Consider the following 27,481-nt stretch of genomic DNA (forward strand, 5'->3'; position numbering starts at 1 on the left):
TCTCCATCCGTTATTTCTGGTTGCTCTTTTTCGGGGGGAGGGCTGCTGGTGCGGGTGGTATGTATAGATCGCACACATTAGGGTGGCGAAGAGACGGACCGCACAGCCCAGAAAATATGTAAGAAGTCTATTTGCACACCTTTTAATACAGGACGTCTATATCCACCCCATATTTTTAATATACACTATTTTAATGACACGGCAGCCAACCAAACGTCAAACGTCCCATGTACATTTTCAGGCGTGGATACTGAGGCTAAATTCCCGCGGAGTTCGCTTTTAAACAATCCAAATTGCGCGAACTTTGCCGATTATTCTAGCGTTAGAACCTTTACCATCTGCCTAGCACTACTTGAGATCCATGACTCATAAACGCGGGGACATGGAATCACAGCGGCCAAGAACAGGTGAAAAGTTGGTCCTAGTTATGTCAAGCAGGCGCACACAACTCCCGTCATTCCCAGTGCAAAAATCAACAAATAAACAGAGGCACCGCATTTCAGATTCTGCTGCGCACCGTTCGCAAGGGCGCCCGGGCTTCGTAGTTTCCACGTGCAGCCCTGCCAGCGTGTCTCTCCTTCCCGCGGAGGAACTAAAACTACACTTCCCACAAGCGCGCGGGGCCGAGGGCCGGTGGGCTGACGTCATCGCCTCAGCCAGCCAATGACAGCTCCGGGCGGCAGTGAGGCAAGCGCCGTCAGGCGCCAAAGTGGTTTTTTTTTTTCTTTTCTTTTTTTTTTTTCCGCCGAAGCCGAGCGGGCGCTGCTAGCGGAGGCGCCATATTGGAAGGGACAAAACTCCGGCGACAGCGAGTGACACAAATAAACCCCTGGACCCCCTCGTCCCCGCAGCTCTAAGGGCCGCGATGTTGTACCTAGAGGACTATCTGGAAAGTGAGTGGGCGGCGCTGGCGGGGGCCGTCTGTGGGACCTCGGGCTGGCGAGAGCGCGAGTAGACGGGCGAGCGGGATGGCGGGAGGGAGGGGGAGGCGGGGGATGTTTCTTTCTCACGGTAACTGGCAGCCTCGCTGTGGGCTGCCGGCTCCCTCGACCCCCCCCGACGCACGCACGCACTCACGCACTCAGCGACGTCAGCGCGTACTGTCGCCGTTGGCCCCGCCCCTCTGACGAAATCTCCCTTTGACAGTGATTGAGCAGCTGCCTATGGACCTGCGGGACCGCTTCACGGAGATGCGCGAGATGGACCTGCAGGTGCAGAGTAAGTCCGCGCGTTTGCCCTTGTTGGTTGTGCGTGGTCAGTGCCAGACTTGCTTGCCAGCCATGCCATCGCCTCCTGCTCTTTGCCTCTCCGCCGGCTCACTCGCCAGTACCTATGGAGTTATTAAGGAGACCGGCAGTGCCGAATCTTGCCTCTTAGTGCCTCTCCACGCTACTTTCTCCCTTGCTTGATCAAAGGAGGCGGCATTAGGGGGCATTGTTCCCTTCTCGAGTTTGGGACAGTGCAAAAAAAGTTGCTTACCTTCATTGACAGTGCAGATCTGCTTTATTGCACGTCGGCACAAGTGTTGATTTTGACTGCTTTGTTGCAACATGTCAACATGTGTAATTTTGGTAAAGTTTATTCAAAAAATTTCAAGAGCGGAGAACACCTGGAAGCACAGATTATATATGGTTTAGAGACTCTAGTGAACTTGGAATGTCAATTTTTGAAAACTTACACACCCTAGGATACATTCTTAATTGTCAACAGCATGTTTTCCCCCCTCAATTAAACGAGGAAGGGCAGTAAGATTTTGCTGTGAAGTGATAATAAAAATTTTGATTCTTCACTCCTTGAGAGCTTGGTAGTTCAATGACTTACTCCCAAAATTAATCTTCTGCGCTTTCGTATTGTTTGTGAAGTTTCCTTAAACGTTTTATGATTCAGAAAGGTAAACAGTTTGAGCCTTGGCGAGAAGATAAATACTTAAAAGCAAAATTACACTTCAAAATAAAAAACAAAACACTGGGTACTAAATTTATATTCATCATTTTCCGAAAGAACTTTACAAGCCTTCCTTCTTTGTGAAATGAATATATTGTAGCTGTTGCAACTATCTTGAAGAGATACTATATTTAAAACTAAGAATGTGAAATAAATTATAGGATACATAATTAAAATGTGTAATAAAGTAAAACCTTGTTGCCTGTGTGTCTCTTTCGTTTTGAAGAAATGTAGTTAATTAAATTGTTTAATTTTTGTAATGACTGACCTTCATTGTGTATATCCTCAGAATATGTTTTTTAATCCCATGTATCCCAAATATGTTTAGGCCATATATAAAATGTTTCTCCTGCTGCCAGATAGTCTTGTTAAGAAAACGTAAGTGGAGAAAGATCTGGGTTTTGAGATGTGATAGGGAGGAAAAGGATGTCATGGAAAGAGATAAGAGAACCAAACATTCCAGAGAGTGGGGGTTTTTAGGTAACTTTAGGTGCGACCCCCCCCCACTGTCTCTCACAAACTTTCATGCTTAACTATTCATGAATATACTTGTTATTCATGAATATACATTTAGTTATCAGTTTCATGTGGTGTCTGATAAAATGTTATTTGACATGGAATCCACCTTTTATTCAGTGAATTATGGTACAAAAGTATAAATTGTGTTTCTACATCTAGCTCACAAAATCCATTTTAATTTTAATGTGGTTGAAATGGTATGGATTTGCTAAAGTAATATTTTCTACAGGATTGTGCATAGATCTGAATTCATTTTAGGGCTTTACTAACTTACACATTGATCATGATTATGTTATCGCTTCTGAGGGGTTTTCTTTGTAAAATGAGAATCGTGAGGATTAAAAATGATACAGATAAATTAGAAAGGATATATTACACTTTTTCATTATCATTACAATTTATAATTCTCTTGCAATTTGGACAAAGTATACAAATTGCTGTCTCTTTAAAAAGGCGGCTGTTTAAAATAAATAACACTAAAATTAATAGGTATTTTAGATGAACAAAAGTGACTTCTTTGTCAAATGAGTTGGAGATGCTTGTTTAAAGAAGAAAAATCCTTTTAAAAAGTTAACTATAAGACATGTCAAAGTCTTTAAAAAGTTATTATGCGCTGAAACATTCTCAAAGAAGATTTTCCTCAATATATGTAGAAAAAAAAATCCCTTTTATTTTTCATTTTAGGAGATATGGGATGAGATGACTATTCTTGATGCATATTTCAAAAAAAATGTGCAAAATAATCGCTTATTAAGTGACTAAATGATTGTACTTACTGCTTTTACTGATGATACAAGAGGATCGAGTACTAAGTGCCATATCACAAAAAATTAGAATCTTTTTAACACTTTTTCTTATTAAAAGAAACAAGGATTATCTAGTGGTAGTTTCAGTAAGTTCTGTTTTAGCACTTTTGACTGATTAATTACCATTTGCTTTTGTCCCCAGAGATGAACTATTCAAAAATTATGGTATAGAACCTATTTGTTGACTGCTTTGACTATTGAAAAACATTTTGAAATAATGACAACAAAAATAGTGAGTAGGGAAAATTATAGTTTTTTTTTTTTAAATTAAGGTAGTTAAGACATGTATTTCCATAATCAAAGCACGACCTACTTAAGTTACTGGCCAGGTGGGAACATTATGTTTTCAGACATGTTTTTCTTGCCCCAAATCAACGCATGTATTATATTCAGTGTATGAATTTGGTCCTCTAAATATGAAATGTTTTTATCATGTCATAGATGCAATGGATCAATTAGAACAAAGAGTCAGTGAATTCTTTTTGAATGCAAAGAAAAATAAACCGGAGTGGAGAGAAGAGCAAATGGCATCCATCAAAAAAGTATGTTCAACTCTGAATGGTTTATCAGTAAATACTGGAACCTTCTGAGAAAGACATTTTAAAAATGAAATTGTTTTCTTGATAAGAGGTTACTAATGACTCTGGAATTTAATTTATTGTGCTTTAGAGCTTCAATGTAGGTATTTTTAATCATTGAAGTATTTTGATAGTTTAAACAAATTGCTTCATTAATTTATGACTTAATGGAAAGTGAAAAAAGTACACATTTTTTCTTTTACTTGTTTTATTCTATTTAAATGGGTAATTCAAATTGTCTTGTAGAGATCTAATACCATCTTCTAATTTGGGCCACAAAAAGGTGAAAATTAGCTCACTTTGAAGCATATTTATATATATATACACACACACATATATTTAAGTTAGAGTCATGGAAGAACAAAGTCTTAAGAGCGAAAGGGATTCCTAAGGAATGTTTTAGTTTGAAAATCTAAATTTGTACATAATTTAGGCCTAAAAATATAGAATACTTTGAGTTTTTATGAGTATTATGGAACTTACAGCTTTCTTCCAGATTAGAATGGGTTTTACCTCTCCCCATAAGGTTTGCTTAAAGGTATGATCTAGGTTATTTGGGGATACATTGCAAGAACTACTTGAAAGTGGTCATGTCTGCCGCTTTCTGTGTTAACACTGGATATTCTTTAGTATCTCTGAGTAGTGATGGTTCTCATCTCCTACCTCCATAGAATTGTTGAAGGACCAACTCTGAAAGAAATTTGAAATATGTAGAGTAGTTGTATTATTTATTTTAATACATAGGGAGATTCTTTTTTTTTTTTAAGGATTTATTTATTTATGCGTATGGAACTGACAGGCCAGAGATGCGGAGGGTGAGAGGATCCACCAGAGACAGAGTGGGGAACAGAATAGGCAGATTGACTGAAACACAATGCTGAGGGGAGCAGTGGGCGAGACAGGAGAGGTCTGCCTCACCATGTGGGTTTCTCCCTGGCTGGCCGGGGATCGAACTCGTGCTGCAGAGGCTGCAGATTGCTTCACAGTGCGGTGCTTAACCCCTTGTGCCACCAGGGAGTCCCCATAGGGAGATTATTTATATTAAGGAGTAGAAAATTCAAGATCTGTAGCAGAATTAGTCCTGCCTTAGAAGATACCTGGAGATCCAGAGGAGCTGAGTTTAGACATTGCATATATGCACGCCAAAGTCACTTCTTTAACCTATTATGTTTTTGATGTGGCACAGCTTGGATATGCTCTGAAAATTCTGGTATTCCATGGAAATTCATAGGATCCTTTTGTTTGTTTTTAAGTGCTTTGTTTTAAACTGAGGAGATTGAGTTGTATGAATTGATAGCTATGTTAAAATGAGGGTTAAAGAGCAATTTTGGAAACTAGTAACATGCAGGTCAGAATCCTTTTAGTAGTTACATCGTTATAAAAACAAGTTTTAAAAATAAAGGGTATAAGAGTTCTTTATACATTAGATAAATCTTAACCTATTTTTCTAAAGAAAAACTATTATCTCATGACTTTTAGTAGTGTACAGACTAGATGTACACTAGTACTTGTTTTGGGCATCCCTGATGGTGCAGGCAGTTGAGTGCAGTGCTGTGAAGCTGTCCACAGCCTCTGCAGTGCGGATTCGATCCCGCCAGCCGGCGAGAATCCCACATGGTGAAGCAGACCTCTCCTGTCTCGCCTGCTGCTCCCCTCAACAGTGTATTTCGTCAGTCTGCCTGTTCTGTTCCCTGCTCTTTTTCTGGTGAATCCTCTCACCCTCCTGTGCATCTGGCCTGTACCCCGGTTCTTGTATAAAAATAAATATTAAAAAAAAAAAAAGAATGGTACTTGTTTTTACTTAAATCATTTCTAGGAATTCAGAACCTTTTCCTTTAATTCTTTGCTGTTTTTCCATAGTTTATAATTCTATCTCATGTCCACCTTAAAAACCCTAACTGGGTTTTTAATGCTAATGTAGGATGACTGACAGTGATAACAGGTATGGTAAAACTGTTGTTATATGTCCTGGATACAAATAATTAAAATTTTTTCACTTATTCTTGCAATGAAAATGTTTTTCTCCAGGACTACATTAAAGCTTTGGAAGATGCAGATGAGAAGGTACAGTTGGCAAACCAGATATATGACTTGGTAAGTAAATTTAATGTGCATATTATGCTATAAGTACTTGTATTATGGATTGTGTTGTAAATTTTATTGACTTGAATGTCATAGGAGGAACAGACTAAAACTGAAGTATTGGTCTCTTGACTCCATTTATTTATTTTATTTTATTTTATTTTTTTTGTTAAAATAGCTGTCATTTATTTGTTTAATTCTAGTTGGTTTCTTCTTTTTTTTAAAATAAATTTTATTTTTATATTCCCCATACAATTGCAACCCCCTTATTTTGACCCCAATCCCTCCCCTCCCTGCCCCTCAACCCCCATAGAATGTCTCTGGTTCATAGTTGTTTGTTGATTTTGATTTTCACTTTCTTACAGTTATTCATTTTCCTGGTCCCTTATTTAAGTTTTCTAGATTCCTGCTATGAGTGAGACCATCCGGTATTTTTCTTTTTCTTTCTGGCTTATTTCGCTGAGCATGATCCCTTCCAGCTCCATCCATGTTGCTGCAAATTGCATGTGTTTATCTTTTTTGAATGCTGAGTAATATTCCATGGTATATATGTACCACATCTTCTTGATCCAGTCATCTATTTTTGGGCATTTGGGTTGTTTCCAAAGCTTAGCTATTGTAAACAGGGCTGCTATAAACATAAGGGTGGAGGTGCTCTTTGGAATTGATGTTTCTGTGTCCTTTGGGTAAATACCTAGGAGTGGAATTGCTGGATCATATGGAAGCTCTATGTTCAATAGGTCCAGAAATCTCCACACAGCTCTCCATAGTGGTTGGACCAGTTTGCACTCCCACCAACAGTGCAGGGGAGTTCCTTTTTCTCCACATCCTCACCAACATTTGTTGTTGCTAGTTTTTTTAATATGTGCCATTCTCACTGGTGTAAAATGGTATCTCATGGTAGTTTTGATTTGCATTTCCCTGATTACAGGTGATGTTGAACATTTTTTCATATGCCTGTTGGCCATTTGCATTTCCTCTTCAGAGAAGTTTCTTTTTAGCTCTTCTGCCTATTTTTTGACAGGATTATTTTCTTTGTTGTTGTTGAGTCTCATCAGCTCTTTGCAGATTTTTGTGATCAGTCCTTTATCATTAGTGTTGTGTGCAAAAATGTTCTCCCGGTGGGTGGGGTTTCTCTTTGTTTTTGTTATTGTCTCTTTTGCTGTGCAGAAGCTCTTTAATTTGATGTAGTCCCAGCTGTTTATCTTTGCCTTCACTATCACTGCTTTGGGTGATGTGTCTGTAAAGATGTCTTTGATGTGCATATCACGTAGTATTTCGCCTATATTTCCTTCTATGTATTTTATGGTTTCAGGTCTTATGTCTAGTTCTTTAATCCATTTTGAGTTGATTTTTGTGTAGTGTGAGGTAGTGGTCAAGCTTCATTCTTTTGCATGTAGCGACCCAGTTTTCCCAGCACCATTTATTGAACAAACTTTCTTTGCTCCAATGCATATTCTTTGCTCCTTTGTCTTGACTCCATTTAATGAGAGTTCAGTGTCTACTTTTTTGGTTCCTTTGTGGAGGAGAGTCAGAGAGTAGTTGTTAATACGTCAGGAACTGTACATTTTAGTCAGGAACTGTATATTTTAGTCAAGTCTGCATGGCTGTAAGATTGTAACTGATGTTAGATTTTTTTTTTTTTGAGAAAAATTGGTGTTTAACTTTATTTTACTAATATCTAAAGGTAGTATATTTACTTGCCTGTTAAATCATCTAGAAATTGTTTTTGTAGTAAAACACATAAGAATACTATGTTGACAAGTGTTCTGGGTAGTCTGACTAAAATGAAGAAGAGAATCATTTGAATCAGTGTTATGGACGGTATTCACCTATTAAGTGATGTTACTAGCTACTACTCAACAACTAGCTCAGGTGGCAAAAATGTTTGGGAAACACAAGGAAAAATAAATGTTTAAAATAGTTCTTTTTTGCAGCCGCAACAGTTCATAAAGATTGAGATCACCAGGAAGATAGCTAAATGCAGTGCTGCTTAAATTGTTGTAATTATGGTACTGTTTTTTATGTACAGCATCTTCTAAACTATATGCCTTATGAAATCCTCGTTTCTGGTTTTACCTCAAAGCAAATTAAAGCTCAAAATAAATACTTACTCTTAGTTAATTTTAGCATATAGTTTTGATACCCTTTTTTTTTGTAGTCTTGTCTGGATATAATTTTATTACTGAACATGTAAATATAAATGGCGCTGATGAGCAAGACTCGAGGATCCATGCTGCAGGTCGAGGGTCCATGCTGCATGTGTGCATTGGAAATGCTGTACTAAATTAACAGACTTTTGTCATGGCAAGTTATCGAAAATATTCAGTGTTTTTTAATATGGAGGAATATTTTAATGGCTGTAATAATCCTAGGTTCTTTTTTTTATGTAGTTATTCTGAAAACAGTTTCATATAAGACACTGCCTAAAGAAAGTTAGAGTAGGTTGTTGCCTGCTTATTGTGAAATGGTGGGGGGGAACAGTTCTTCATTGTTTTGGACATGAATTACATCTACATACAGAAAAAGACATTTTTTTGAGCCTGATGTTAAGAATCCTATGCTCTACCGTCTGACTAGAAGGCATTTATTTGAATCTAGGACTATTTAGTTTAGTAATATTCTTTCTCACATTTAATGACCGTGTCTATCTTTACTTAAAGACTACCATTACTTTTAAAATAAAACACTCTTTGTTTCAATTCTTTGTTTATATTTTATTTTGAACATTTTGCATCTTTTTAAAAATACCTATTTAAAAATATATATAAGTAGCTTAAATATAGAGTTTTTTAATATGTGTGTTTGTGTGTGTATCCATTTATCCTGTGCCACACTGTACATCCACTCTGCTTGGTATAATGGAGTTGTACAGAGGTATAAGGGAGGAATAAAAAGTAAATACTACATGGTTTCTGTTCTCAATGTGTGTGAAAACAAGTTGCAAAGACTTGCCCCCTAGGTAAAGAGCCTGGGTGGAAACATGTAACAAATAGAGATGAATGCATTTGAGCATTAAGGGGTGTTCAGTAGAAGACCAAACAAAGTCATGCAGCGTCATTGTTGAATTCTTTGAGGATATGAGTTGAATTTTGAACAAAATTTATTCATAGGTTCAGCGACCTGGGCTACGTACTGCATTGAGGGGAAAACATTTCACTTAGAGATAATGGGTAAATAGAATGGAAGTATAAATTAGTAAAATCTTTGAGGAGAATAGGTTTCTTAGGTTAGAAAGTGAAGTAATAAAAGGTGATGTAATAAAATGTAATTAAAAAAACAAGTATCCATAATGAACAGACACTTCACTGATAATTGGAATTGGAAGTTATTTAATCTTGGAACCTCAGTCTTCCTTCATCTTGTAAAATAGCAGTATTTGTATCTTACAGGAGGATTTGAATCTCTCTCTCTGACACCCCCACACTCCTAGACAGATCTATTTCTGTATCTTTTTTTCTATCTTTTTTTCTACTTGTGCGTGCACACGCAATGTTCTTAGCTTGGCAGATAGAGGCACTTAGTCCTTTCAAGTCTCACACCTTGTCATTTTTCTAACCATAGTTTTATACTTTCCTGAAACAACTGTTTCCCTTTCTGCTCTGCCAAGTAATACTTGGGGCTCCGCCCCCCCCCCATTCCTCCACTCTTATTAAGATTATCTTTCTATCTTGACTCTTTTCTCTCTCCTTTCCTTGCCTCCTTTCTCATGCCCTGCCCCTTTTCTTCTGCTACTTTCTTCCCCAGCAGTCCTTGCCCTCCTCTTTTGACTACTTTGTTGCTGTTTATTTCAGCAATCATGATAGCCTCAATATATAAAGCCATTCTTCTTTGAGACTTAATGATGTTATTAGCTTCCATCTTTGGAGCCCTTCTCAATCTCCCTGGATTCCACTCAGAGTGGATGCTGATCCTCTGGGTTCTGTCCTTGGCCTGTGTTGTTTCTTAGTCTATTCAAGTGATTCTCACATGGAGGGTCCTCTCTTCCTTCTTCTGCCCCAGCTCCAACCAGGAAGACCAAAGCCACATGGTAAAGAATTGTTCTGTCAAATTCCAGTTTTATACTACTCTCCCCACACACATCACCCAGTTGAGAAACATTCTTCCATGACTTTCTCATATGTTCTCCTTGCTTTTAACTATTTTTTACATTATTCTTAAAGCTCAGACTTCTCTGAATTGACTCATCTTTTCTGAGATTAGCCAGGACCTTGAACTCAGCATATTACAATGTAAGTCTTACCCTCTCCTTTTTTTTTTCTCTCATTCTTCACCACTCCCCTCTCCGCCTTATACATACTTTTTTTTTCTTAGTCTCAGCAGAACCACTGACCATCCTTTACCTGTGATGCTGAAAATCACCCTAGACTCCTCCTTGTTCCTATCTTCCTCCTTGTTCCTATTTAATCAATAGATCTTGCTCATTTTACCTCCTAAGAAGTTCTCATCCTTCCTCTGTACTTTTCTCCATCTTTTATAACCCTCTTTATTAAAATTGCCTCTTTATTGCCTCTTTATTAAAATAATCTCAGTCTTGATATTTATGCAGTTATGTCTAGGAGAAGGGATATGACAGCTAAAAACAAACCACAAAAGAGTGATTTAAACAAAAGTATTTTCCTCTCTGTAAAATACTGTTAGAGGAAACAGATCAGGGCTCTTTGGCAACTCCAGCCTTATCAGTGTCCCAGGCTGCTGCTTATCCATGCTCCTCCTTTGCTGGTTAGGAAGGAGAAGAATTGCAGTCAAGGATTACTCAAAAGGATATCATGCAGTTCTGTCAGCTGTTTTAAAGAGACTTTCTAGAACTCTCCTGACTTCTGCTTATTTTTAATTGCCCTTTATAGCTGCAAGGGAGGCCGAGAAATGTTGTTCAATAGGTCGCATTCCCATCCACGACATGTGGGGCTTTGTCAGTAAGGAAGGAGAGGGGGTATGACGTAGGTAATTAGTGGTTTGTTCCTTACCCTACCCCTCAGTAGAATCTTCCCTACTATAAATATCAACAATTGTATTTTTCTTTTAAATTTTAGTGTGTTCAGAGCCTAGCATAGTCATTCTTTTATAAATATTTGCTGAGCAGAATGAACTGAATAAGGTAATGGAGAAGAGAAAGCACTAACATGACTTCCTAAGTATGAGTCTTCAGGATAGAGTTTAATGATGTCATTGTTGGCCTCAGATGTATTTTCATTGGGTGACATTTCTTAAAAGGGAATTCGGTCACATTTTAGTATGTAGAGATTGGTGTGGTTTGCTGGACAATGTGAGATTGCAGTGTGAGTAGCCACTTCTTTTTAAGCAAGAAAAATAAAAGTAATATAATTCAGGTGAGTTTACTTTCCTTTATAGTCTTATTTTTAAAGACCAGAAACTCAATTTTATGATCCATGTCTTTACCAGATCTTTTTGGTAACCTTTTTCAATTGCTCTTATTTTTGCAGTTTCATCAATTTGTATAGATTTTTTTTCTCTTATACATAAGCTCATTTTGAAAATTCTTCAAAAACAGTATTTATAGATGGGTTTTTTAAAAAATATTTTATTAAGTATCAAAACTTACTGTGATGTACATGTTTGGCATATTAATATTTTTCATTCAATTTTTTTGAAATCTTTATTTTATTTTATTATTTTTAAAATATTTTTTATTTATTTTATTTTTTAAGATTTATTTATTTATTTATATAAGCAACTGGGTACAGTCAGAAGCACGGGAGGGGAGAGAATTCCCCAGAGCCAGAGTGGGGAACAGAACAGGCAGAGTGACGAAATACACTGCTGAGGGGAGCAGCGGACGAGACAGGAGAGGTCTGCGCGCCATGTGGGACCCTTGCCTGGTGGCCAGGGATCGAACCGGTGCTGCAGAGGCTGCTGGCAGCTTCGCAACCCAGCACTCAACCGCTGCGCCACCCTGGAGGCCCTGTTTATTTATTTTAGATTTATTTATTTATACAAGAATGGGGGTATAGGCCAGAGGCGCGGGAAGGTGAGAGAATTCACCAGAGATAGAGCGGGGAGCAGAAAAGGAAGACGGACCAAAAACACTGCTGAGGGGAGCAGCTGACGATACATGAGAGGCCTGCTGTGCCATGTGGGTTGCTCCCTGGCCAGCCGGGAATTGAACCCATGCTGCAGAGGCTACGGACAGCTTCACAGTGCTGCTCTCAACCCACTGCACCACCAAGGAGGCCCCTATTTTTCATTTTTAGAATTATGCTTTTTGAAAATATTTTCTATTCCTTTGCTTTTTAGAGAGATTCCCTTTAAATTATGACAAAGCATTTACTAAGTGCTATTAGACCTTATAAAGTATTGGCAGTTAACTCATTCCTAGTAAAGTCTTCCTTTTTTTTTTTTTTTTTTTAAAGAGTTATTTATTTATGTATACAAGGACCCAGGGTACAGGCCAGATGTACAGTTGGGTGAGAGGATTCACCAGAGACAGAGCGGGGAACAGAACAGGTAGACTGATGAAATACACTGCTGAGGGGAGCAGCGGGCGAGATAGAGGTCTGCCGCACCATATGGGACCCTCGCCAGCCGTCCGGGATGGAATCGGCTCTGCAGAGGCTGTGGACAGCTTCACTGCACGGTGCTCAACTGCCTGCACCACCAGGGGAGGCCTTTTTTTTTCTTTTTTTAAAAAAGATTTATTTATGCATACAAGAACTGGGGTGTGAGCCAGAGGTGTGTGGGGTGGGGGTGGAGGGTTGGGTGAGAGGTTCACCAGAGAGAGTGGGGAGCAGAACAGGCAGATCTACTGAAGTACACTGCTGAGGGGAGCAGCAGGCAAGACAGAAGTCGCTGTGCCATGTGGGTCAGCTTCCTGGTCACTGGGTATCGAACTTGTGCTGCGGTGGCTGGCGATAGCTTGATAGCTTTGTGTCTTTTACTCCTGTGCCACCAGGGAGGCCCTAAATCTTATTTTATTATTTTCACAAAGTAAAAAAAATCAGGTCCTAACAAGGACCACTGAAGGTAGGTTAGTCACTCTGTACCCTCAGAGCTGGCATAGCAGATGAGTTGAGTGTAAATGGAAACACAGCTACCTTGGAGGGGATATCAATCCATTGTTTCCCAAAGCTTAGTCATTTGCATCCCACCTTTAAGTTTTTTATAGTGTAGGCATATCACCTATATCTCTAGTTACTAAGGTTTAAAGTTTATTTAAGAGGAAAGTTTGTTTACTAATTTGAAACTACTAATATAAATGAGAAACTGGCATCACTTATTGTGAATAACAACAATATGTACTCTCCTTGGAATGCTGTGCACTGCATTTGAATACTTCATGCTTGAGGGTAAGAAATGCACATTTTCAGCCCTGTAAGTAATTGGAATCAAACAGAAGGGAATTATTGACTTGTTCAATAGGGAGGTCACTAAATGGATTTACCATCTCAAGTTATACTTCCTGAAATATCAACAGTAAACATCCAGAGGAAAATCTTTATAAATATTAAGCAGAAACTTAATTCTTATGACATTTTTTAATATTTGAGAGGTTAGAATGCTATGTTTTCAGAGGTGAGTGGATGGGACAGAGTTTAAGTATAAAACTGCAGTAATTTTTGTATCCCTAGATCATTTACCCAATAAGCAGTCATACTTCTATTTATACAGTTCTGTGTAGTGAGAGAATGTAACTTTGACTAAACCAGCAAATATTGATAGAACTTACCTATGAGCATTCACTGTACTAGTGGGCAGTAATGACACAGGCAGGTAATGAATATAGCAAACTATTAAACACTGTTTTAGATTTTGGTAAGTGTGGTGAAGGAAATAAGTATGTGGAGAGAGGGAAAAAGAAGGAATACTTGGAGGAGATTATTATTATTGAAGTCAGGATGAGTAGAGTATAAGAAGGTGACATGTGATGTGGTACTAGGAAAATGAGAATGAGCTGGCCATGTGAAGTGCTTAAGAAGAACATTTCAGGCAGATAATGTACTGAGTATAAAATCTGAGGTAGAAAAAGGGCTTGATGTGTTGAAACAGAAAAGAGACAAGTGTGGTTGGTGCAGTGAGTAGAAGTATGGTATGAAAGGAGATCGGCAGGAACTAAAAACGTACAGGGTCTTGAAGTCAGTGGAACAGTGTGATTTTTATTCCAAAAGCAGGGGGAGGCCAGTGAGGGATTTCAAACCAAAAGTGAAATATACCTTACAAGGACTGTAATGCCTTTGCTGAAAGATAGTACTAGTAGTGATTTTTAGTAAGCATGCATTGATATTATTTTATAAATTTTCATATCAGTTTTAGTATATAATTGTGTTTGTGCTCATCCCTCACTCTTTTAGATAGCAGAGAATTTCATGGTGTTGTTTTTAATGAGATATTTAAAAATCAGTAATTTTTTTATTCCTATGACAGAAACTGCTGATTACCTCATTTATTAAGGGAAGAAACCTGACTCTATAAGTATCGATAAATGAAGAAATCTGTGGAATTAAGAGTCCAAAGAACCATCTGATAATTTATTTCAGTAACTGTCTTAGTGAAATTTGATGAACGGGGAAAAAAAAAAATCTTCCCTATTAAAATAATTTTAATTTCCTTCTAGAATCCTGATACTAAGTCATTAAACACTTATTTGTGTTCCTCAGCCAGATGTCTCTGTCAGAAGGCTGTATTAGATTACAATACCTAATAAAGTTGATTTATGTACACTCTGATAAAATTTGAGCTTTTTGTTAATGCTTGAATGATTTTAGCAGCCTCTTACAGTGCTCAGTGCCCTTGAACTTGCTTCCTTTTTATATCCTGCCCTGTTCCTGAGATGATTATATTTCAGGCCCACATTTTACCAATAAATTTGAGAATTCTTCATCTGATACTCTAATTAAGGAAATATGTTATGTGAGTCTGACCTTTTGATTTGTCTCCTATCCTTATTGTCTTTTAGGAAGATGATTAGATGTAGCTTATGTGCTAAAGCCTCAAGTATTTGATTCAGCCTAAAGATGGATCAAATTTTCATCTAGCTTAAATATAATTCAAAGATACAAGGAATCATTTTCATGACTTATCAGAGAAACAATTTGCATTCATGGTTCCTTTTTCTTCTCTAATTTACTCTTGTGAATCAATTTTAGGTCTTTCCACACATAGAAGTTTTTCTCTTATTGCTGTGGATTTCAGCTTAGAGCCTCATACACTGGGTGCTCATTATGAAAGGGTGAGCAAGATATCTAAATTTTAGAATTCAACAGTGTTTTATGCCATAACTCTTAAAAAGTTTTATTTAGTTCAGTTTGTGTCCATCAGTGACATATTTTAAGGTTTCAATATTGAAAACTGGGGTAATCAAGAAAGAATGAAGGGCTACAATTCTGTAAAAGGATGAGGATTTTTTTTGTTCTTGCAGAGGAGTCAAGTATGTCTTAAATATTTATGGTCATGAATATAGTAAATATGTTGACAGAATTTCCTTTGTTTCTAAAAAGGTCGGAAAAGGTATAATAGATTTAAATTTAAAGCTCTTCTGATTTGGGGTTATAGGATAAAATCTGGCATTATGGAATAAGGCAACTTTTGTGACTAGCATTTATTGACATTATGTGGGGAATAGTCAATAATTAGATTTTGGTCAGCCTTATGGGTAGGAATCTATGGTTAATGGAAAAAATCTCTTAATTGGATCAGTACCTTGCTTAGAATTATAAATCAATCTTATGGGGTCAGAAGTATATGGAGGGATGGGCAACTTAGGTTCTTGTTCTAGCTGTTATCTGTGGGGCGGTTATGGTAATCAATTAGAATAGGCACTTTATTCACTCAGAATCATATAGGTAGAAGAAATGAGCTTTATAGATTTCAGTTAAATTCAGTTCAGCTCTTGGTGTGACTGTTTAATACTGTTTAAGTATCCTGATGCTTTATAGCTGCAGTTAAATCTTGTGGTCAACTTACTTTCTAACTTCTAATTTTGTTTAGTACAGAAATGGTGAATCTAAGAAAAACAATACTCATTACCTAATAATTGCGTATAAAATTAATCTGTTCATAATAGTTATATACTGGGAGAGAAGAGTGATTAGAGCTCTTATTAAGCTGCATGCCACAAAGTGATTCATGCTTTTCTAGTTTGGTTTAGTTCATATATTTCATTTCAGAGTTATTCTATGGGTCCTATTGCTATTTTCTGAGTTACCTGTTTTACAAATTTCATTATTTTCTACACTTTCAGGTGTAATAAACCTTTAATAAATAAATCAGATTCTAACACTTCCTCTTTGTACTCTGTATATCTCCTAAGGACCACACAGCACTATTTTTTTTTCTCTGAAAACACCATTTTCTTCCCATTTCTATATGTTCTTTAATTATTGTTCCTTTTTCCCATCTGTTTAAAGGCAATCCATTCTTCACTGTCAAACTCATTCATACCTCCTTTGTGTCTGCCACAGCACAAAGTTATATTTTTTCTTTATTTACTACTTCTGGCTACTTTTTTAAAAGATGTATTTTTATTTATTTATGCATATAACAGCTGGGGTTTAGGCCAGAGGTGTGGGGGATGAGAGTATTCACCAGAGACAGAGTGGGGAGCCGAACAGGCGGATCTACTGAAATACACTGCTGAGGGGGAGCAGCAGGCGAGACAGGAGAAGTCTGCTGTGCCATGTGGGTCAGCTCTCTGGCCAGGGATTGAACTCAGGCTGCAGTGACTGGTGATAGCTTGATAGCACTGAGACTTTAACCCCTGTGCCACCAGGAAGGCTCACTTCTGGCCATTTTTAATTGTTGCTTATTTATTACATCTAAGGTACATATTTTTAAACCCTTTTTGAAGTTTAAACATCTTTTATAAATCTTGACTCGTCAGCTAAATACAATTTTCTAGGAAGACAGGGTTCTCTCATTCTTGTATCTCCATTTAACCAAGCGCCAAGCACATAATAGGAACTTAGTATTTATTAACAGTGTAATTGTTGGTAAGAAAGGTGGTGGAGTATTTTCATTGCCTTAAGTAGTCTTGGAATTTAAATGAGTATTTTTTTGTGATTTCCCTTGAGATTAAATTTTGACAATGTAAGAGGAATTCTTCAGTAACTAAGGTCTGTGTTCCCATTTTATTACTGGAAGGGGGTTGCACTAAAGGATGCTCCATTACCTACAGATTCTTTGAAAAGGAGCAAGTATGGTACCATGTGACTTTGAAGGATTTTAAATATTGTAATTACAACTTCTGCCAGGTTCTGAAAAATAACTCGTGTGTGAGGATAGAGGTGAAATTGAGCCTTAAATTATTGGCAATCACAAACCAACACCCCAATGACTGCTGTTAATATGCAAAATATAAAATAATATAACAATATATATTTTCTCAATTTGAATTTGTTACTCTGTGTTAAAAAATAGATGACTCCCCCGTGTAGAAATTCAGAGAGCAATGTTAGGTATAAGCGGTGAAGTACAATTTATTACAAATAAATCCAAGTTAGATCTTCTTTCCATAATCCATTAGCTATTGACTTTGGGTATGTTGCTTAACTCTTCTTTGTTTTAGGTACTTTACTTATGAAATAACCTATCTCCTAAACTTAGGATGAGAATTAGAAAAGATAGTCTAATGCAGCAAGCACATTACCTGGCACCGAAAACCACATACAGATTTTCTTTTGCTACTTTACTTCCTCATTGTAGACACACATTATTTAATTGAAAGTCTTATTTAAATGTCTTGCCCTGGGCCTCCCCTGGTGGCACAAGGGGTTAAGCACTGCACTGTGAAGCAGTCCGCAGCCTCTGCAGCACATGTTGGATCCTTGACCTGCCAGGGAGCTACCCACATGGCGCAGCAGACCTCTCCTGACTTACCCACTGCTCCCCTCAGCAGTGTATTTCAGTCACTCTGCCTGTTCTGTTCCCCACTCTGTCTCCGGTGGATCCTCTCACCCCCTGCATCTCTGGCCTGTACCCCAGCTCTTGTATGCATAAATAAATAAATCTTTAAAAAAATAAAAATAAATTTCTTGCCCTCATGATGTGTCATAGACATTTGGATATTTGTGAGAAAGTTATTCTTAATTATGACAGTGATCTAGTGAAAGTAGAGTTTGAAAAAGATGTCAATAATAAACTTCAATATTTTTCAAAGATTTTGTGTTTTTTGGCTTTGCTTCAAAGTAGTAAATTTGAAAAAATATTGAAACTAATACTATTACATATATTAAGACTGCTAGTTTGAGGTGTCATATAGTTTTCTGAAATCAGTCCAGATACCTCTAGGTGAATGAAAAAACAAATTTTTGTCAACTTAACGAGGGCAGTAATGTTACAATGGAACCATTTTAAACAGGCTCTTTGAGAAATGGAAATTCTTGCTAAATACCCCTTTTGTTTCAATACTTTACCTAAATGTTTATGAGTATATTGATCTACTTTCCTGCTTAGAGAAATGTATGGATCAAAAATAGTCACCTCTTTATTTTAGACTCAGGATCTTTCACTCCTTTTAAACCGCAGATATTATGATGTGGCAGTATGGCTGGCTTTGTTTTAAGTAGGAGATTAGCCTAAAAGTACTCCCAGGATACACTTTGAAAACTTTCCAATCTTCCTGCACCTCTTCTTGCGACCCTCAAATCCCTAGTTCAGTTTTGCTATAGTTTTCATAGCCCATGTCTTCCAAATAGTTTCTAATAAATTGGGATTCTGGTTTCTTAAAACTTAACATTTATAAAAGGGGATGGGAAATTATTTAGCCTAATACCCTTACTTTATAGATTGCAAACCTGACTTGTTCAAGGATATAAAGCAGAATCACTAAAAGAAACAAAGATTTAGATTTCCTCATTAAACTGACACTTTAATAGTGTCCGCAATTTTGGTGGTTATCTTTGATCTTCTTTGAAACAGGTAGATCGACACTTGAGAAAGCTGGATCAGGAACTGGCTAAGTTTAAAATGGAGCTGGAAGCTGATAATGCTGGAATTACAGAAATATTAGAGAGGCGTAAGTAAAATTTACAGTTTTCCATAAATTTTGAACAATACTTGTGCAAATCATTGAGGAGACACTTGTCCCAGAGACTTCCCAGATCCTGCGCTTCGGTGGATATTGACAGCCAGGTTGGATAACTCTGATTCTAGCACTTGAAACTGTTTGGGTCATAGATTCTGAGAGAGATAATACATGACATCATCCACTCACTCTTAATGAAAATAGCATATTAAGTCATTCCAGTTATAATATGCATATATGCTAGTAAGATAACCAGTAAGAATAAAGATTTAAAAATACAACCATCTACAAACAAGTTAACCATCTGTCATTAAATGTATTGACTTGCTTTGCCTGTTTATACACCTAAGCTTTGAGAAAGGTTGTTTTTCATAAGAACTGTATTAAGCCTTTTCGTCAACTCTGTTGCAAGGATTTCAGTTGGTTCCATATCATTCCTTTTTTCAAAATAGTCTTTCCTAAGCTTCCCCTTATCAGCAAGAAACCATTTTAATGTCTTTTTGTAAGACTCGACTTGATCTCCTGCTATAATTATCATTTCTTGGATTTAATTTAGGAGACTTCCCCAAAGTAGAGACATGACCTCTGTTTCTTTAAGTTAGCATCTCTTCCACCCTAAATAGGTAATGTACATAAAAGCAGATAGCATGGTGCTAAGCCTGGTGTTGGCATTCTCTCAGTATTAGTTGAACCAAATCAATATTATGACTAATACTGCTAGAAGTTCTTTTTTTTCTTACTTCGTTTCAGCAACAAAAACATAGAACTATTCCTACACACAGTTAAAAGATTTCTTCACAGTGTTAGGTTATATATCTCTGTTTATATACCTTTTAGAAGTCAACTGGAGAAGCAACCAATCAAGAATCCATCTTGGAATCCATATTTGCATTTTTGTATTTAGAAGTAGTTCTATCCCATTAGATTATCATCTAATTTATTTATGATACTTTTATTTGGGCTGGGTTGGGAGGGACTTTATGAGGATAAGTTCTTTGAAAAAATTCAAATCATCTATAATGGCTTGATTTTTTTTTTTTTTTGCAATGCTTATAATAGCTGTGAGTAATGGTAGCTCATGCCTATTCAGTACTGCAGGAAGGTTAACGAAACATCTTCTGTAAAGACACAGACATATGAAACTAAATCAGATCAAGTTATAAAAACTGTTCCACCCTATCCCCTGCCATAATTTCATCTCAAGGGATCAAGATAAACCCAGAAAATTTATTTGAAAGTATTTTAATGCTTGGCAGTAGAGAGTCTGTATCTCAGTTTTCACAAGCAAAACCTCTGATTTCTTTTAGGATATCTTTATTATCATGTGTCTTTTTAATAATTAAGAAAATTTTCTTTCATATAGTTCCCTCACCTAATATTTTAAGATTATCGTTAATGGAGTTCATCCACTTTTGTGTTATCCACTGTGATGAATTACCTAATTAGAATTAGCATGCCTTGAGCAGCTTTGCACTTACTGTAAATGTTAAGAAATGGATTACTTACTGTTAGAGGACAGGCTCAGGGTAAGATTGGCAGTGGTTACCCTCTAACATGTTTGGCTAAAATGACACAGGCATATGCATCAGAGCATGCCAGTTCTCTGCTGGGGAAGGGAACACAGTACTTATAGCTGATTGGTGGGTGAAATTCCATGGTGATGTATAATGGTGGTATACCTCTGTGCCTCTTTTTTTCAAGGATCTTTGGAATTAGATACTCCTTCACAGCCAGTGAATAATCATCATGCTCATTCACATACTCCAGTGGAAAGTAAGTTTGGTTAAGTGCAACTGAAATTTTATATACAATTTAAAGACATGGTATTACCTGTATATTCTATTTTATTACCTCAAACCACTGACTGAGAATCAAAAATCCTTTCCTTCTATTTTGTGAGATAAATTTTTCATTGCATTACTTCTTCATTTGGGCAAAGCATATTTGATTTGGGACCAGGTTGCCATAATTTCCCTGAAAGTCATAAGAGAAGAATGTGTAGAAGTAATCACAGCATAGCTCTCTGTTTAAAGATAGCTTCTCTTTAGAGAGAGCTATAAACAGAGTAAATAATAAACTCCTTGATGGTGAGCTTCTGTCCTTTTCATCTTTGCTACTCCAGTGCTCAGCCTACTATTTGGCATGTAACAAAGTCTCAAGTGATTGGTGAGTTAGTGAGCAAAGGAGAGGTAACTGACTATATAAATGTTGGTGCATTTTGTTGACAAATCAATTTGAAATGTAAAGTGTTGATCGAAAATGTCCAAATTGTAGATAAATGTTTTGACAACAAAATCCCCCTCATGTTATATGTGAAACCATAGCACATGATAGCTAAACTTCAGTACTTTGTCACTGAAGATTTTTTTTTAATTTTTGAGCCATCTACTGTTAATAAAACATGTACACAGAGTTCTTTTTGTCCTGTCTTCTAAGAAAGCATAATGTCCTATGTCTATGAGTAATTTAGATCATAACTATACCAGTTTATAACTGGATGAATGTAGTCTAGTCCATAGTTCTTTAAAGTTTAAGAACATGTGGATTCTTTATTTATATTCAGAAAGGAAATATAATCCAACTTCTCACCATACGACAACAGATCATATACCTGAAAAGAAGTTTAAATCTGAAGCTCTTCTATCTACCCTTACATCAGATGCCTCTAAGGAAAATACGCTAGGTAAGTTTATTATCTTAAATTTGATAGTTTGCTTCTTTTATTTGTTTTAAATAAGGTGAAATGAAAGTAGTCAGGATTAATGAATCATCAGTTCTTTACTGGTTAAAGTCTATGCATGGAAAACGGAGAAAAAGGAAAAATGTGACATAAAAGTTTTACAGTAACATGAAAATTTAAAATGTAATGATTTTATCAGTGCTGGGAAAGAATGTATTTTAAACTCACTAACATTATGTTCTCTCCAACCATTTGTATTTCTTTAATTTTTCACAGGTTGTCGAAATAACAATTCTACGACCTCTTCCAACAATGCTTACAATGTGAATTCCTCCCAGCCTCTGGCATCCTATAATATTGGCTCATTATCTTCAGGAACTGGTGCAGGGGCAATTACCATGGCAGCAGCTCAAGCAGTTCAAGCTACAGCTCAGGTAAAAGGAAAAGATTTGGAAACAGAATATTAACCTTCTGTCAGAATCTTTTGCAAACTCATATAGAAACAACTCGATATGAACAAAAGAGGTTTATTTTTTCTTTATATAGTTTGAGCTTGATTTTAAAATCATAGTTCTGTGATATCTGACATTTTGTTTAATGAAATGAATATGAAGAAATTACCTAATTAATACAGAAAGTAAACAAATAGATTCATATAATTTCATGCAGATCCCTTCTCATAATAATGCTCAGTTGCCCATGTTCTTGACTCTGGTCTGTAGCACCTGCCAGTACAATGCTTCATTCTCCATCAGTTCTAGGGCTTTTCTGGAGTCTGTTTGCTTCTATACAAGTTATCTATATTCCAAATTTAGTTACCTATCCTGTAGTTACATTATTACTGTGTAAAAACTGATTTTACATCTTTACATAAAATAGCTTAAATTATAATGATGAGAATAATGGTTTAATATTTGACAAGCCAAAATAATACTGTAATTGGTAAGACTTGAAAAAGAAAATGTACATATTTATGTATATTAATGCTATCAATGAATGTTTATTTAAGATGAAAGAGGGACGAAGAACATCAAGTTTAAAAGCCAGTTATGAAGCATTTAAGAATAATGACTTTCAGTTGGGAAAAGAATTTTCAATGCCCAGGGAAACAGCTGGCTATTCATCATCTTCGGCACTCATGACCACGTTAACACAGAATGCCAGTTCATCAGCAGCTGACTCCCGAAGTGGGAGAAAGAGCAAGTAAGTTATACTTTGATAGTAACCCTCTACTTTGTTAGGCACGTGGTCTACTCCAACCGGACTTCCATTTATTAAGCAAAAGCAACACGTAATACATCAGGATGGAGAGGTGGGAAGACCTGATTTTGCGCACATACTTTGAATGGGTGAAGTCTTTAAAAAGTGTTGAGAGTTTTTCATTTTTCTAGATCTTTAAGATGGGTTTGTTAACAGGTAACTTCTTTTACTTTCTTTATTCATAAAATATACCATTTTATGAAGTTGTTTTTCATTTATAATTCCTTATTTTGTCATGTGTCTTAAGGTAAATTAATACATAAGATACAAATTCTGGGAATTTTTTTTTTGAACAATCTGCATTTTTTTTTTAACACCAATGTATCTTGATTTTTGGTCTTACTTCCCAAAACTTGAAATTATGAAAATATCCCTATGATTGTATGACTTTTAAATATGAAAGTTTACCAGCAGCATTCAGCACCATCTGCCCACATATTTGCATATGCTGGGCTTTCAGACCTAATAAAAGTTCAAATGCTAGACCTAAAGAGTTAATTATGTAATAATTGTATTATAATTTATTTCTCAATGTATTGAGTTTTCTGTGAGTAAATCTCTGAAAGAATGACCAATATAGAACTACCCAACAAATGTCAAGTATTTTAAAAATTTATATTTATGATCCAAATTTAAAGTAACTTATGACAGGTTTCTGTATTACAAAAATTTGATTTGCATGTAGATGATGGTAAATTATTTGTGAATTTTAGTATTCCATTTCCATCTTATACAGATAAGTATTCACAGGTGGATTGATGGCTGTGATCGTTTGCATCAAATACTTTTGTTTATTTGTATTTTAGATTTTGCTGCAGATTTTTCTCTGTAAAGTAGCTATAACTACATTTTAAAAGTATTACCCTCAGTTTAAGTCAATGATAAATAGTAACTGATTAAAAAATATTTAAAGAATGTTATTAAAAGCATTTTCTCTTTGAATACCTTTATTCTCCAGAAAACAAAAAATTCTTAAGCTAAATGAAAACCATTATGAAAATTTTACTTTTATATCTGTTTACTTTAAATTCAATGACTTAATATTAAACATTATACATTTGATGTCATTTTCTTTTATACCACTTATTTAGGAGTTATTCTTCTTAGATAACTTTTTCTGGATTTTGAGCAAATAAAACTGATACTGTTTTTTAGAACCAACAACAAATCTTCAAGCCAGCAGTCATCCTCCTCCTCCTCTTCCTCCTCTCTATCATCCTGTTCTTCGTCATCAACTGTCGTACAAGAAATCTCACAACAAGCAACAGTGGTACCAGAATCTGACTCAAACAGCCAGGTTGATTGGACTTATGACCCGAATGAACCGCGATACTGTATTTGTAATCAGGTAAAAGTCTGGTACATGCCTATAAAAGCATAATAAAACTAGGGAAAGGATAATTGTTTTTTTTTTTTAATTTTTTTATTCCCCATACAATTGCAACCCCCTGATTTTGACCCCAATCCCTCCTTCCCCCCCCCCCCCGCCCAAAGTGTATCTCTGGTTCATAGTTGTTTGTTGATTTTTATTTTTTTCAGGAAAGGATAACTATTTTACTTTCTTAAATACTCTTTTTTTTTTTTCCTTCCACTGTACCTATGCCCTTAAAAGTCTTTTAAAAAAAAAAAAAAACCCTATGAACTATATATCCTGTTTCTCAATGCAGTTGTTTCTTCAGTATAGTTCCTTCTATTTTCTGTTAGTATCATAAACAATTAATTTGGACTTCAATGCTTTTTATATAGTCATAATAAAAATACTTAATTTTCTTTTAACTAGGTATCCTATGGTGAGATGGTGGGCTGTGATAACCAAGATGTAAGTATTTTATGGTTTTTTATACTGATTATATTTCTCAAAAGATGACTGTATACAAATTAGTGACACCTTCCTCCCCCTTTGTTAAAGAATATTGTGTTTACTAGAATACAATTCATTTATCACAATGAAGAACTGGAGTTTTCAAACCATTCTTTTAGAAAGCAGGATTCTAAGGGTGAAAATGTTGAGACTCTAATGTGAGGTGATTTTCCACCCATAAGTACAAAATTTCAGCTGACACCCAGTAGGTGTCGGCTGATAACCACCCCTTCTGCTATTAAAAAGAGAGAGGAAGTTTGAAAGAAAGACATTCCTCTTTCTTTCCTAGGAAGCTTAATTTTGGTTAGAGATATGTTTTTATTAAATGCTGAAGAGAGTTTTTTTCCCCATACAGCTCAGACCCTCTTTGTTCATCTTTTTCTCCTGAATTCCGTACAAGTACTACTCAGTAATGGCAGAATCTTGAGGCTGTAAGACTTTTAACATTAAAAAAAATTAAATTCTAAAACAATCTGAAGATTGAGAACGGTTGGCTTGATATATTATCAAGTCTGTACTTTCCTGACCTCATAGGGTCCCAATAATATGTTCATGCAGAGAAAGACCATCCTTCCCTTCCCGCTTTAGACTCACTTGTGGGCTATTTGTGATCCTTGCAAACCAGTGTTGCCCAGCCACTTCAAAAACACCATTGTCAGCGAAAATTGACAACGAAATTTCTAATCTTGCTGATTCCTGTGATTCCCGATTGTGCTTTTCTGAGTATTAATTTCTGTGGAAGTGCAGGACTCTTGATATGTTGCAGGGTAGAATATTTTTCTCTACAAATTTTGGAAAAGACACACTCAGACCAGAATCCCAGGTTATCCCTTTGTAGTTACAACCTTATTCCACTCTCTGAGGAAGCCACTTTATAAGGCTGAATGTTGAATAAAATCATAAAATACATCTACTTTCTACCTAAGAGACTTGTCATCATTCTTTATTCTTGAAAGTTGGCATCAGTTTACTCTTCACCTTAATAAAATTAGTGAACTTTAATTATTTAGGATTATGGAATAGAGAACATGAACCTCTGAGTGGTTAAAGATGCATAATTTCTTGGTGCCTCCATTTTCTCATCTCCAAAGTTTATTGGTTGGACTAAATGATTTGTAAATCAGCTTCCAGATCTGAGGATTCTGTATCCATGAATGTAAATACTAATATTGAGTGTGGATATATTTTAATATACTCTCTAGAGGTACCAAAAGCAATCTCTTTTCAATTTTGCTTTCTAGTGCCCTATAGAATGGTTCCATTATGGATGTGTTGGATTGACAGAAGCACCAAAAGGAAAATGGTACTGTCCGCAGTGTACTGCTGCAATGAAGAGGAGAGGCAGTCGGCACAAATAAAGGTGGTCCCTTAATTTGAGGAAGAGAAAAGCTCAGCTAAACATTTTATGTAAGACTTTAAAAAAGAAGAGGAAGAAGAAACAGTGCATTTCCAGGCAACCACTTAAAGGATTTACAGACAATCCTGTAAGATCTTGAACTTGAATTTTATGGGTTGTATTTTAATAATGTAAGTAAATTATTTATGCACTCCTGGTGTGCTATGAATATTATTCCAGTTAGCCTTGGATTATTTCAGTGGCCCAACATATGCAGACATTTATACTCCTCAACCATTTTCTCAAAGTTATGGGCATTCTATAATTTAGACTTCAAAGAATTCCAACGATGAAGATTTTAAGAAAAGTATTTTATATTCAACAGGTATGTTCTGCTGCATGTACTGTACTCCAGAGCTGTTATGTAACACTGTATATAAATGGTTGCAAAAAAAAAAAAAGTCAGTGCTTCTAAAAAGAATTTAAGATAATGGTTTTTAAAATGCCTTTATAATAAGCTTTGTTTCTTTGTGAAACTAAATTCAGCAGGCTGAAGGAAATGGTTTATGTGATAAAGTGGGCTGGTGTCCTCTAGAGTACCTGGGTACATAAACAGAAACTCCTGTAGGTAAAAACTAATTTGTGCTATTAGTCTTTATATGTTTCTGCATCCAGATAGAGTGCAGGTCATGAGGGTGGGAGGGGGAGGGGATGAAGGGGAAAGGGTGTTAAAGTGATACATTTTTATACCAAATGTGTTTATTTTTTTGTGCAAGTAATCCTTAAAATTGGAATTGTATTAGGTGTTAAAATAAAGTTTTTAAAAAATTACTTGTATTTATACTTTACACTTAATAATGGATATTTCTTAATTCCAATGAACTTCCCGTTTTCATAATTTAAAAAGGACAGAGGCCCAGGACACAGAATGCTGTGTAATCTGTGATTTCTTTAATAATGTTGGAATTTCTGATGTGAACTAAGGGAAAGATTTTTAATGTAATATGAGATGCAAATGTATTTTTCTAGAACCTCTCTGGCTTTTCTTTCAGTCTTAGTGACATGAGAGAAGTCCAGTCACAGCAGATAAAATGAAAATAATGGTTACAGATGTTTTCACTTGAAGCAAGCAACTTCAGTAAAGAGACCCTGTAGTTTGGAGCTTAAAAGTCAGCTTTATTTTTAATTCTACCACATACTGGTATAGCAGTTAATTTAAATTTTGAATCACTCCAGGCTTTATTCCACTTTCTGAGGAAGCCACTATATAAGGCTGGAAATTGAATAAAATCATAAAATACATCTACTTTCTACCTAAGAGATCTGATCTGTGGGTGATGCTAGCTGTAGGATGTCCACAAAGCACTCCTCTAAGATTTTATTTTATAGGTGTAGGTGCTATTTAAATTGTCGATTTTACAGAGTGGAGGTATGCTTTA

At 36.1% G+C, this 27,481-nt stretch overlaps 1 protein-coding gene across 1 annotated transcript; it reads left to right on the plus strand.

Annotated features, from left to right (window-relative positions):
• Window positions 1-662: 662 nt before the first annotated feature.
• ING3 (inhibitor of growth family member 3) lies at window positions 663-26,488 on the plus strand. Its single transcript, XM_037512240.2, has 12 exons — window positions 663-893; window positions 1,147-1,218; window positions 3,711-3,811; window positions 5,876-5,941; window positions 18,800-18,896; window positions 20,607-20,678; window positions 21,469-21,588; window positions 21,862-22,019; window positions 22,595-22,788; window positions 24,001-24,193; window positions 24,626-24,664; window positions 25,948-26,488. Exons 1-12 carry the CDS (start codon window positions 866-868, stop codon window positions 26,062-26,064), a joined length of 1,257 nt encoding a protein of 418 aa, XP_037368137.1. The 5' UTR covers window positions 663-865; the 3' UTR covers window positions 26,065-26,488.
• The last annotated feature ends 993 nt before the right edge of the window (window positions 26,489-27,481 follow it).

Source organism: Talpa occidentalis, unplaced genomic scaffold (assembly GCF_014898055.3).
Source record: "Talpa occidentalis isolate TD23 unplaced genomic scaffold, MPIMG_talOcc4v2.1, whole genome shotgun sequence".
Classification (NCBI taxonomy): domain Eukaryota; kingdom Metazoa; phylum Chordata; class Mammalia; order Eulipotyphla; family Talpidae; genus Talpa; species Talpa occidentalis.

Coding starts and splice junctions, on each gene's coding strand:
- ING3 (XM_037512240.2), top strand. CDS start 866: ATGTTGTACCTAGAGGACTATCTGGAAA. Junction 5,942..18,799: donor CAAACCAGATATATGACTTG/GTAAGTAAATTT, acceptor TCTTTGAAACAG/GTAGATCGACACTTGAGAAA. Junction 22,020..22,594: donor CAGTTCAAGCTACAGCTCAG/GTAAAAGGAAAA, acceptor TGTTTATTTAAG/ATGAAAGAGGGACGAAGAAC.